General features: G+C 38.9%; 1 protein-coding gene across 1 annotated transcript in view; it reads left to right on the top strand.

Annotated features, from left to right (window-relative positions):
- The first annotated feature begins 1481 nt into the window (after positions 1–1481).
- Positions 1482–13838, top strand: part of IPO8 (importin 8) — a 79056-nt gene continuing 66699 nt past the window's right edge. The window contains exons 1-2 of the mRNA XM_049625227.1: positions 1482–1776; positions 8087–8168. Of these exons, the coding sequence (XP_049481184.1) occupies positions 1693–1776; positions 8087–8168 (166 nt within the window). The 5' untranslated portion in view covers positions 1482–1692. The remainder of the gene's footprint in view (positions 1777–8086; positions 8169–13838) is intronic.

Below are 13838 nucleotides of genomic sequence, written 5' to 3'. Positions count from 1 at the left end.
AAAAGAACTGAAAATGTCTTTTGCATTTGGTATCTAAAGGATCAGTGTTGATTTTCGCTTGGCAGTTTCAGTGGGGGAAATGAGGTCAGAAGCCTGGGGATGGCTGATTGAAGCATGAGTGGAAAGTAAGGAAGTAGAGACAAGAAGTGAAGACCATTCTTTGGAATGAAAAGTGAAAAAGAATGAACAATAATTAACATTACTGGAGAAAGATTGTCTTTTAACCTGGGGAAATATTTTTAGGCTGAGGTTGAATCCGTGTAGAGAAAGGGGTTGAAAATATAGGAAACAGTTTTACAAAATTGTCAAGTGCAGGCATGTACTAATACTAAACGTTTATTTTAATGAAAAATCTATAGAAAAGAGAGAAACTTATGGAGCAAGTTCCCAGAAGAGATGGGAAAGGATTGAATTTGTATTGGAGGTAAGGATGTGAAGAGGGGTAAGCAGAGATTAATTTGTGTTTGAGTGAGTTGAGCCTGATGGCTTTGCTCATCTTTGCAGGGCTCTATGAGACAAGGTAGGGAATTTGAGAAGAGTCTTGAGGGTTGGAACAGTTGAAAGGCACTAGGTTTCCTAAGACCCTGGAGTGGTAAGGAATTTGTATTTTATCTTGAAATTGATGGGAATCATCAAGGAAGGGACATGACAGTATTAATCTTTAAGAAATGTTCTGATGGCAGTGTGGAGAATGGATTAAAGAAGGGCAAAACTGGAAGCGGTTAGAGACATATCGCCATCCACTATGCCATTGAATTTATCAGGTCAAGTATGGCCACAGTGGGTGGAAATTGTATAACCCTTCTTGCCTTTTACTACTTTTCTGAGAAGGTAGGACATTTTTCAGAAACCCTCAGGCACATAGTTTCTCAGATCTCTTTATTTCCAATTACTTCAAATGTTTGTACATCTGTCTCTTCTATCAGATTGTAATTTCCTTCATAATAACCTGCATCTCATTCATCTTGTTGTAATGTGGCACCTAAATATCTCAGTACTCTGGTTCAGAAACATCTGTTTCACAAATGTTCAGTGAGTGAATGAATGAATGAATGAATGATGGTTTCTACAAACCAAGGGAACCCTGTCCTCGTGTGGGCTAGATGATCTTAAGGTCCCAACAAGTCTGCCCTGGCACAGGTTCAGTTGTGATGCCCAGTTTTCGTACTAAGAAAAAGTGCCATTCCATCTGTATATGCTTAATTACGAAGCAGCTGTAAAGAGACACCGAGCCCGCTGGTTTCCTCATCTGGGAAGCGGCAGACTGTTTTCCGTAAGGCAGCATGGCGGCCGCCTGCCGGAGCCAGTAAGTGCCGTTTCCCTCCCGGAGAGAAGCCACTACTGGTTTTTCGTACAGCAGCATGGAGGCCGCCTGAGGGAGCGGCCATAGAATCACGCCCTGGGGAAGAGGCCGCCGTAAAGGAAGCGCCGCTTCCTCTTCTCCCTTCTCCCGCCTCCCACCGGCTGTCGTAAAAGGGTGAATGGAGAGCGAGTTGTGGGGGGTAGAAAGGGAGGACAGGGGGCGCGGAGTCAGAGTGGCGCAGCAAGTGGCTGCAGGTGGCGACGGTGGCGGGGGGTGGGGAGTGAGGTAGTCCAGGGGTCGCGGAGGAGGAGGCTGAGTGGGTCAAAAGAAAAACTAAAGCTGCAGTCTGGCCTACTGGTCCGGGGGCCGCGGAGCCCCCACCCGGGGAGATGGACCTCAACCGAATCATCCAGGCGCTGAAGGGCACCATCGACCCGAAGCTGCGAATTGCAGCTGAGAATGAGCTCAACCAGGTGAGGAGCGGGCCTGCGGCGCCCCCCTGGCACCCCCCGCGGTCTCGCCCGGCTTTCCCTCCTCGGCGCCCCTGATCTCCACCCCAACGGGGGCTTCGGACCCTGGCGCTGGTCTCGGCCCGGCTCGCCCCCCCCCCCCGGGGTCCAGTTGAGCGGCACTCCCTGGATGTTTTCTGAACAACTCGCGCACCTGTTGGCCACCTTTGCATCTTTTCGTGTCATTTTCCTTCCACGGTGCAGTTTGTTTAGCCCGTTTGGTCCGGAGAAAGAGGCTTTGGCAAGCTTTGCTGGTGTTTGCAGGGTGTGATTTCCCTAAGTTCGCTGATTTAGGGACACGGGTGGGAAAATTCGCTCAAAATTCAAATCTGAGTTCGGCTTTACTCCAGACCAGCCCTTTTTAGGTGTTGCGGTGGGAAACCCTGCCCAGCGCCTGCTTCTGTGGGCTTGGTAGGACTGTTTTTGACACTGATTGGCAGAGTTTTGTTGGACTGCTGGGAAACGCTGCCGGGAGAGTGCTGGGGGAATAACAGGCAATTTTCATGGTGGTACTACTTTACAAAAGACACGTCGAGTAATTTGTGTTTGGAGGGATGTCTTATAAACGCTAAAATGTGTAAGACTTTCTTTTATCTTCTCTGTTCTTACTAGCCCTGATCTTGTTCCAGCGTTACCACTGACATTTAGAAATTGTAATGATCCCAAAATTTACCTTATGTTTTCCCTCCTCACCTGTAAATAATGATAGACCTCTCACGAATTAAGAGTGACAGCTGGTTGATTTTGGGGGTACTCTTTAAAATGTAAAGGAATCAACATCACCTGGGAACTTGTTGGAAATGGAAGTTATGGGGCTTCACATTTAGAGAATCAGAAACTCTGGGGTGGGGCCTAATTATGTTTTAATTAGCTGGCTAGGTGATTCTGTGCTTCCTGAAGTTTGAGATCAACTTAAGTAAAAGTTTCTGTAGGAGTTCTCTCAAGTTTTCCCTGGTTGGAATTGACTTCAAAGTGCAGCTATGCATTTTGAATCTTTGAAATCCAGTGGGAAATCTGAGTGGTGCTTGGAGTAAGTGTGAATTCAGGATTCTGAAGAGATAAAAGGGAGAGTGAAAACACTGGTTGAGTTAAACTGAAGCCTAAAAGAATGTGTTAGTACCTCAAAAAGAAAAGGACTCTTGCTCACTAGTGGAAAGTTAAAGTCAGTACCTGTCCCGGGCTTTGCAGAGTAGAGGTACTATATGTTGATTGGCCAGAAGAATAGCAATCCAGGGGTTGGTTAGAAGGAACAAAGCAAGAGCTGAACTTGCAGTCTACTAGTATGAACAGGGGAGTTGGCCTGTTTGTGACCCCCTTCTCTTCACAATGAGGCCAGATGTTATTTTGATAGTGTCAGTAGGGATTGTATCTTTGATGTCATGTTATACCTTCCTGCCTCTGTTAGCCTATTCTTGCTTTGTTTCTGATTCATCAGTATTTAAGTGCAGACTGTATAGAAGGAGAAGGTTGGTGGGAAAGCTTGCAGAACTAGGAGAGACACTTGGGGCCCAGTTCTGCATTTTTCTTCATGGTATTTCAATCCAAAACCATTTCGCCCTGACTCTGCCCTGCCCCATATCCACCCATTTCATCACAGACCATAATTTCCTCTGCAACTTCTAAAAGTAGCCTATTGCTGTGCCACTCGCTTAGTATTTATATTTTGTGTAATGCTTTGGATTGTAATATGCTCTGAGTTGTGTTTTGTTTTGAATTGTCTGTAAGTAGAAGACAAGTATAATGTTGCATAACCTTATAGTAAAATACGGTTATAATGTTGGGTTTTGTATGCTTATTCTTTATCGCCACTGTAACATCTTGCTTTGTTGGATAAATGGGTGGGTCATCTACCATAAGTGATTAGGGTCCAGTTCATTTATTTTAGTCTAGATCCCCCCCTCAGCAAATAGGCTGAGGAAATGGGAGCAGTGTATTGATGATTTGTCAATTGTTAGGTAGAAGAGTAGGCAGTTTCAAAACAACAGCCTGTGTTCTGAAGGGTAAATTCTTGTTTGAAGCTATATTTTTCTGTAGCCAACATATATCTGTTACCAGTGACTGGTTTCTTGATTGCCGTGTATGATGTTGTATATATGGGAAAACGCATTTTCATTTCTCTCATGATATTAAGAATGCATCCTGAATATATTCCTCCTTGTCTCTAGACGCAGAAGTCCCTTTAGCAGCAGCAAAGGAAAGTAGAAATGGGTAGATATCTTGCTCCCATAACTCATATAGAAAGGTATCTTTTTTCTAAAAAAGCATTCTCCACATGGCCTTAATAGGGAAATAAAGATAATTACTTTCATTGCCAAGCTTTGGAATCCCCGCTTTTCCGTGCATCTATCTATATCATTTCTGTTGTCCTTTAAGAGAGATTGCTTATATGAATAACATATTTATTGAGTTATAATGCAGGCACTAATACAAGGCTCTGCTTTCACGGAGCTTGCATTCTAGTGGGGTTTACAGACAAGTAAATAATATAATTTCAGGTCATTAGTGCTATAGATAATAAAGTCCTGGAGAGACAGTGTTGGGGTGTACAAATAGGGTGGTCATTCTCCTGAGTAGAGACCTAGATGTTGTGAAGGAGTGAAGCAACTGAAGGACTGGGAAGGCAACAGAGGGAAGAGCAAGTCCAGTAAAGGACTTCAACTTGGATGTTGGAGGACTAGAAAAGTTAATGTAGTGGGAACAGTGAGGCAGAGAATGGGAAACATCAGATCGTTGCTTTAAATGAGTTCTCATCAGATGCAGAATTTAGGTAAGTAAGCAAACTCTTATCTATCTATCTATCTATCTATCTATTTATATATCTATTTATTTAATTATTTAAATGCTTATTTATTTTTGAGAGAGAGAGAGCACGGAACAGGGGAGGGGCGGGGGTGGGAGGGAGATAGAGGACCTGAAGCAGGCTCTGTGCTGACAGCAGAGCTGGATGCAGGGCTTGAACTCATGAACCATGAGATCATGACCTGACCTGAGATCAGGCTTAACTGACTGCACTACCCAGGTGCCCCAGTAAGCAAACTTTTGTTTTCAGAAAGCTTCACAGATACAAAGTAAATATCAAGAAATGGTTTTTTTTTTTTTTTTTTTTTTTTTTTTTCTTAGAAACTTGAAGCCCAAGGTGGAAAAAGAAATGGGAGAAATATTTGTGAGGAAAGTAGTATGAGACTCTATCTGAATTTACCCTTGAATGTTTTAGCTGGCCAGATTAACATAGGCTGAATCAGGGCTGAAAGGAGAAGAGAAAAAGTTGTACAAGTTCATTGAAATGGCAAGCATTTGCAAAAAGAGGAGTTCCAAAATGTGTATAAAGGCAATAGTGTTGAAATAAAAGCAATCTCCACAATAAGTCTTCTTAAATAGATACCATTAATCAAGTGTAAAGATTTTGGACTTTGTATATTAAGTATCTAACTGTATGGATTAGAACTATAGATGTTTGTTTTTTTGTTTTCTTTTTATTCATTTTGAGAGCGAGAGAGACAGAGAGATGAGCGTACAAGTAGGGTAGGGGCAGAGAGAGAGGGTGAGAGAGAGAATCTCAAGCAGGCGCCACGTTGTCTGTGCAGAGCCCAGTGTGGAGCTCGCTCTCTTGAACTGTGAGATCATGACCTGAGCTGAAATTAAGACTTGGCCACTTACACAACCAAGCCGCCCAGGCATGTAAAACTGTAGAGTTGTTTTTTTTTTTTTTTTTTTTTTTTTAATTTTTTATGTTTATTTTTGAAAGAGAGAGACAGAGTGTGAGTGGGGGAGGGGTAGAGAGAGAGGGAGACACAGAATCTGAAACAGGCTCTAGGCTGAGCTGTTAGCAACAGAGCATGATGCCAGGCTCAAACCCACAAACCGTGAGATCATGACCTGAGCTGAAGTCAGACACTTAACCGACTGAGCCACCCAGGTGTCCCAAGTAGAGTTTTAATCTTGATTCACTAAAGGATCTTTCATTATCATAAACATGAGTTGTTTAATAAGAATGTAAAGATAGGTTAGATTGGGTTAAATCTGTATTAATTTTGACTCCTGTAAACTGCTGTTAAAAGAAATCTGTTTTCTTAAAAACTACTTTAAAATGGTGGTTTCAATGGTAAATGAAAGAGAATTTACTTTATATACAACAGATTGAAGATTCTGAGATTTATACAGGATAAAAAGGAGAACAATTTTAAGATAATTCAAAATTTTATAGAAAGATTTGGAAAGCATAATGTTCTTGGATGGAAAGGATTGATATTTTAAAGATGCGGGTTTTCTCCAGATTTTTTAGTCAAATGCTTATCTTAATAAATGCTATTATGAATAAATGAATAAGAAAGGTGATAAATTAATAAGTTGAGTGGCATACATAAACCTAACGGTATATTGAAAGGGATGCCACCATAGATCCAGGCTCCTGGGAGAAGGTAAACTGAACAGATTCTCTGCATCATTGTCAGCTTTAGCCTCACTGAGAATTTGAGTCCTTTCTGGGAATGTCTGTGGGCAAGGCCAATTGTAACCTCTGGGAATGTGGCACGGTGGTAACATGGTCCAGGTAGTAGACATCTGGAGGGAATATGGTCAGAAGGAATGGGCTGCTCTGTGCTTTTTAACTTTTTTTTTTTTAATTTTTTTTAATGTTTATTTATTTTTGAGAGAGAGAGAGAGCAAGCAGGGGAGGGGCAGGGAGAGAGGGAGACACAGAATCTGAAGCAGGCTCCAGGCTCTGAGCTGTCAGCACAGAGCCCTATGTGGGGCTCACATTCATGAACTGTGAGATCATGACCTGAGATGAAGTTGGACGCTTAACCAACTGAGCTACCCAGGTGCCCCTGTTTTTTTTAACTTCTAAAGTCACCATGGCCAAACTCAGGAGTAGTTCAAAGTAGAACATGTGTGTGGGAAGTGACCTAGGCAGCAGGCATTCAGTATAGGCTCACTTGGGCGTCAAGTCTATTTTATTTTTTTTTATTAAAAAACTTTTTTTTTAAACTGAGAACAAACTGAGGGTTGAAGGGGGGTGGGAGGGAGGGCAGGGTGGGTGATGGGTATTGAGGAGGGCACCTTTTGGGATGAGCACTGGGTGTTGTATGGAAACCAATTTGACAGTAAATTTCATATATTATAAAATAAAAAAAAAAAACAAAAAAAAAACAAAAAAAAAACCTTTTTTTAATGTTTGTTTTTGAGAGAGACAGAAAGAGTGTGAGCAGGAGAGGGGCGGAGAGAGAGAGAGAGACAGAGACAGAGACAGAAACAGAGACAGACACACACACACACACAGAATCCAAGCAGGCTCCTGTGCTGTGCTGACAGCTCAGAGCCTGATGTGGAGCTTGAACTCATGAACCATGAGATCATGACCTGAGCCCAAGTCAGATGCTTAACCAGTTGAGCCACCCAGGTGCCCCTGGGTGTCAAGTTTAAAAGATGCTCCAACAGCAGAGGGCAGATGGTGATGACACCTCTCAACACTGTCTTGTGAGGCACATTGTTCCAATCTGGACTGGTTCCTCTCCATAACCTCCGTAATCTCCATAACTTCCTCCTCTCCATAATTAACATTATCTTGTTTTCCTTGTCTGTTGTCTGTTTTCCTGCGTTGGATCTCCTGTTTTCTGTAGCCCATGTTTTCCACGTTTCTGTTTGTCAAAAATAATACAAGCAAAATTGAAGCACAAATAAGCTGGGAAGAAACACTTGGAATGTATAGGTGCAATAAAAGGTTAAGATTTTAAATTCACAAATAGCTCTTAGGATTTTTAAAGAATAAAACAAATATTTTATTTAAAAAAGGATAAAGGGAATACTAATACTGAATTTGTAGAAGAAAACAAATAGCCAACCTTTTTGTTGATAAAATTTCAACCTAGCAGAAATGATATGAGAGTAAGGTTTTAAAGTTTTGAAAGAATGATAATGCCAATCCTTGTATTGGATAGATGGGGGTATTCTACTTTAGGGAGTGTAAATTGCTACATAGTTTCTAGAGAGCATTTTGACAATGTATGTTAAAAAAAAAAAACTGTGTAAATTGCTACATAGTTTCTAGAGAGCATTTTGACAATGTATGTTAAAAAAACTGTAAAAATGTTCTTACTCCTTTATTCATCAATTTGTTACAATTTTGATATGAAGTATTTTGGTAATCTTAATTTTGCCTTAGAGAATTTCACTTTAAAAGTTTTCCTTTTATTTGCATAGTAATGTATTCAGTTACAGTGTTAACAGTTACTTGTTTGTATTGCCCTATTTTATAAATATTTCTTTGTAATTTCAGTCCTACAAGATTATCAATTTTGCCCCCAGTTTACTTCGGATTATAGTCTCTGACCATGTGGAATTCCCAGTACGCCAGGCAGGTGAGTAGGTTTTTTATCTTTTATAAAATTATTTATAGGTAAAAGTACAACTAGAGTTTTATTTTAATTCTAAGTATCTGTGATTTCTTTAAAAAATGGAAGTACACACAAAGCATTTCTTTTTTTTATTAAAAAAAATTTTTTTAAAATTTTCTTTATTTTTGAGAGGCAGAGAGAGACAGAGTATGTGTGGGGGAGGGGCAGAGAGAGAGAGGGAGGCATAGAATCGGAAGCAAGCTCCAGGCTCTGAGCTGTCAGCACAGAGCCAGATGTGGGGCCCAAACTCACAAACCTCGAGAACATGACCTGAGCCAAAGTCTGATACTCAACCAACTGAGCCACCCAGGTGCCCCACACATAAAGCATTTCTAATGGCTTAGAAACTCACTTTCTTTTTCCCTGGAAACTTAGAGGTAGATATTGAGCTCTTACATCTCCCCTACCTCTTCCTCTTCTTTCCTTTTTACCTGTGGATTCCTTGGTAACTTTGCCATTTTTTCCCTTGGCTTTCACAATTTTAATAGGTTAATCCCCATAATTTTTTTTTTTTTTTTTTTTTTTTTTTATTCCTGGTGGCCCACTCTTTGGTCCCACAGTGTAAGACTATGAATTTATGTATGTGGGTTTGAGCTCCATTCATAAGTCAGATCATGGACATAATATATGCACAGATGATCCTAAACACATGTTTGGGGAGCAGGACTTTTGTTTTATTTTATTTTTTTTTATTTTTTTTAACGTTTTTATTTTATTTTTGGGACAGAGAGAGACAGAGCATGTACGGGGGAGGGGCAGAGAGAGAGGGAGACACAGAATCGGAAGCAGGCTCCAGGCTCTGAGCCATCAGCCCAGAGCCCAACGTGGGGCTCGAACTCACGGACTGCGAGATCGTGACCTGAGCCAAAGTCGGATGCTTAACCAACTGAGCCACCCAGGCGCCCCAGGACTTTTGTTTTAAACATGAAACTTAATTTGAAGTCTCTGGGACCTTATGGTAGTTCCATGATGCTGTGTATTCCTCTTTTTGCCTTTTTAATGAGCTGGTCATTAAAGCCCAGAAAGTAAAAAACTGGAGAAAGCCTTGGAGTGTCATGAGTCCTGAAAAGATAGTAATTTCAAGATAAAAGGAGTAAAATGACAAATGCTAAAAATCTGAAAAGACTTTTTTTATTATGTTATTGTTATATGCTCATTGTAAATAATTTGGGCAATACAGAAAAATACAAAGAGGAAAGTAAAAAAAATTGCCCAGTATTTTCATTGCTCAGAAATGGCCATTGTTAATATTAGGTGAACATTAATTTTTGCATATGTTCAGGTAGAAGTACAGATTAACAGTTTTATAGAGATGAGTTTATACTCCATATGCTGATGAAAGTATTTAATTTTCCTTGAACATAACAAAGAAAAAGGTAAGGAATCATTAGCTTTGGGAAAATACTTAACAGCAATATGTATTATTTCCTGTAGAGGGGAGCCTGGGTGGCTCAGTTCATTAAGTGTTTGACTTCAGCTCACGTCATGATCCGTTTGTGGGTTTGAGCCCCACATCGGGCTCTGTGCTGACAGCTCAGAGCCTGGAGCCTGCTTCCGATTCTGTGTCTCCCTCTCTCTCTGCCCCTCCCCTGCTTGTGCTCTGTCTCTCTCTCTCTCAAAAAATAAATAAACATTAAAAAAAGAAAACAAAGGAAAACCTATAGAGAAACATACGCATTACAATTATTTGTTACTTTAATAAGGTTTATAAGACTTCTGTGTAGATTTTTTGAAACCATAACTCTCAGTTGTTTAATCTTTGTTTCATAAAATAGGGCTGTTCCGAAATAAAGTTTTGCTAAATGGAACCTATTTTAATAACCTAAATAAGTATTTATTGGGCCATTGTGAAGTTCCTGTGAAGCTTTGTAGAAATAGTATTTTTAAAGCTCTTAAAGCATTTTGTTAATTTAATAAGTATTCTTTACATGACGTATAAACATTACAGAAACTCATTGGATTGCCCTTAATTCCACCCCCATTGATACCTATGATCAACTAACTATTGGTTTAAAAAAAATTTTTTTTTTAAATGTTTATTTATTTTTGAGAGAGACAGAGTGTGAGTAAGGGAGGGGCAGAGAGAGAGGGAGACACAGAATTGGAAGCAGGCTGCAGGCTCTGAGCTGTCAGCACAGAGCCCGACGTGGGACTGGAACCCAGGAATTGTAAGATTATGACCTGAACTGAAGTCGGATGCTTAACTGACTGAGTCACCCAGGCACCCCACTACTATAGTTAATTTAAACAATTTGATATATATATATACGTATATATATATATATACGTATATATACGTATATATACATATATATATATATACACGTATATATACGTATATATACGTATATATATATATTTATGTTTATTCATATTTGAGAGAGAGTGTGAGTGGGGGAGTACTTCAGTTTAAATCTTTTTTTTTTTTAATGTTTATTTTATTTTTTGAGAGAGAGACAGACAGAACATGAGGAGAGGAGGGGCAGAGGGAGAGGGAGACACAGAATCTGAAGCAGGCTCCAGGCCCTGGGCTGACAGCAGCAAGCCCAATGCTGTGCTCGAACTCACGAACCGTGAGATCATGACCTGAACTGAAATCAAGAGTCAGATGTTTAGCTGACTGAGCCACCCAGGCTCCTCAACGTTTAGAATTTTGACTCTTCTCACCAAGTTGCTTTTGCTTACTTTTTGTATCAGTACTGCATTAAATGCTAGATTCCTCATATCCTCTATGCAACTTTGAATCTTAATAACTTAGGTAATTAAGTTTTGATATAAAATGTAAATGGAATTTGTAGGCAATTTTTCTTCATAATTTATGTAGATTTCAAATCTGTTAGTCACAGGACAGAGTTTATCTTGGTGGTTCATTTTTTAATTTATTAGGTAATTTTCTATCCTAGAGCATCCATTTTATCATAGAATCTGAAATACACAGTGTAAAATTCTACATTATAACTGTCCTAAATTTGAATGCCACTTATACATTTTCTGTCCTATTTAATCTATGATTAAAATACAAGGATGCTCTAAGAACCTTATGGTGACACCCAGACAAGTAACTTGTTTTATCATGACATTTAAAAAAGAATGATGTGATCTTTGCTTTGAAAAAAAAAAAAAATAAGCCTGCATAAAACTGTAAAAAATTTGCTAGTGTTAACTGGAAAGACATAGTTCTGCAGAATATTCAGTTCTTGATTTTTTGGTTTGTGGGCAATACTAAAATATTCTTACTACCATCAATCAAGCTCATTAGTGAATGTTCCTTATATCACCTTACTGTGAAGAAATAGGAAAAAAAAATGTAACATTTTGATATTGGTAAGCAGAATAAAATAAATTTGGATGTTCTCATTTCCTTTTGAGGTATTGAGAGGCATAATAGCATTATTAATATTATCATGTAATATGCAGAGAAAGGAACCCATTTTAAATTTAGTACAGTTATGATTAAGAATCTCTCAAGTGACTTTGCTTCCAGTTTTTTACTCCTTGCCTGTGAGGAGACCCTCTAATATATGTAAACTTAGGTTAAGAAATGTCTTTTCTTTAGTACATTTTCAAGTTACTGTCAGCAGAAAAGTAGTTTGGATTTAAGATTTGTGACCCTTCATCTTGGGGTTGTGAATTCAAGCCCCATGTTTGGTGTGAAAATTAAAATAAATAGATTAATCTTTATTAATAATCTTTATTAATAAGATTAAAAATAAAATCTTTAAAAAAAAAGATAAAAAAAAAAAAAGTGGTAGTTGAGGAGTGGGTGTTACATTAGACCCAAAGAAGCATTGTTAGTGCCTGGTATGGGGACTGTCATTTAAAGAATAGCATGGTTTCTGTTTTCTGTCAGTTGCTTGCTTTTTGTTCTCCTGGCTTTTTGTATGTATTTCTAAAAGATGGATAGGGAGAGGATATAAAAATTCACCTTATAGCTAAGCAATTCACAGGTGATTCTTTAAGGTTAACCTTAATGTTCTAAAATACAGAACCTAGAAAAAACCAGGAATATGCCTCCGATCAGTCCAGAAGCATTACAAGAAACTCTTCCATTAAAATTCGTGGGTCTTGTTTGTATGAAGTTCCTTGGTTCTTAGAATCTATTTGATTTTGTTTTGGATATAATTTACACACTTTATTCGATTTCCTAGCCATTAACAGATTCAACTGAGGGGGGGGGCGGCTACTAAATTACAATGAAAATAGAAAAGCTTAGAAACATCAACTCAAAAAGCACAGCATTTTGCTTCCATGAGTTCATAGTGGCATCCTTTCCCCTTTGACATTCTGGGACTGACTGACCTGTGTAGTTGTGGGTCTGGGTCCAGAGCATAGGGCGTAAGTGGTGATTCATTATGCTTGAGAAGGGAACTGTGTGTATGCTTTAGAAAGTTAATTTCAAACTTAAGATGCTTGGAATGGTAAGGAGATGTTGCAGAAAAATAAAGTTTAATAATTTATGACTGGATTAAGATGATACTTGTTTTGTTTTGATTTTGTTTCTTAGGTCTGGCAGATGGTTAGATAACTTTAAATAATTAAAGGGAGGTTTTTAGGTTATTGATAGTTTGAATTATCTTTGGTACTTTTCCTTCATCATTCTTAGCAATCCATGATTATCCATAAGAGAAATTAATATTCTCTTTTTAAATTATTACATTAAGTTCAATTTTGTTTTAACTAATTGAAGATTTATATTATGATTTTTAAAAATTTTTATTTGAGGGAGAGAGAGGGTGTGGGGAAGGGCAGAGAGAGAGAGAGAGAGAGAGAGAGAGAGAGAGAGAGAAGCTTAAGCAGGCTCCATGCTCAGTGTGGTGCCCTGAGAAGGGGCTCAGTCACATGAGCCTGGGATCATGACCTGAGCCGAAATCGAGAGTTGGACAGTCAACCCACTGAGCCACCCAGGTGCCCCAAGATTTATTTTAACATATATAAATTGGTGTGCCTTTTATGTAGGTCATCTTGTATGGAGCCCTATAATAAAAATATTTTTTTGTGGTAAAATTAATAGCACTAAAGACTAAATTATAGGTAAGTCCACTATTTTACTATGTCTGTATCTTTGCTGTCTGAAAGGTACTATTTTCAAGGCTAGTTCTGTAGAGATTAAAATTTGGTCTTGTGTATAATATAGCTGATTTTTGGGGTGCCTGGGTGGCTAAGTGTCCGACTCTTGATTTTGGCTCAGGTCATGGTCTCATGGTTCATGGGTTTGAGCCCATGTAGGGCTCTGTGCTGACAGTGCAGAGCCTGCTGGGGATTTTCTCTCTGTCTGCGTTCCTCCCCCTGCTTGCATTCTCTCTTTCTCTCTCTCTCAAAATAAATAAATAAATGTTTAAAAATATATAGATGATTTTCTTTTTGCAAAGATTAGTCTAATAAAATCATTCTGAACTACTGACAGGTTGGACCATATTCTTAGATCACTTATTCAGTTTTTCACCAGCCTATAAATTTTTATGGCTAATAATATAATAAATGACTGGGATAAAAGATGGTGCTTAGTCCAGAGCTTGTGTAACCTAATTAAAAACAAGTTAAGACAAAAACTCAAGGAAACCCCCCCCCCCCCTTTTTTCTCTCTTTTTCCAAATGATTTTTGTTTTTATCCAAAAAAAAAAAAAATGGAAATCT

The sequence above is a fragment of the Panthera uncia genome, chromosome B4 (assembly GCF_023721935.1).
Source record: "Panthera uncia isolate 11264 chromosome B4, Puncia_PCG_1.0, whole genome shotgun sequence".
Classification (NCBI taxonomy): Eukaryota; Metazoa; Chordata; class Mammalia; order Carnivora; family Felidae; genus Panthera; species Panthera uncia.
The sequence above is the reverse complement of the archived record's forward strand: the minus strand, read 5'-3'. Positions and strand labels throughout refer to the sequence as shown.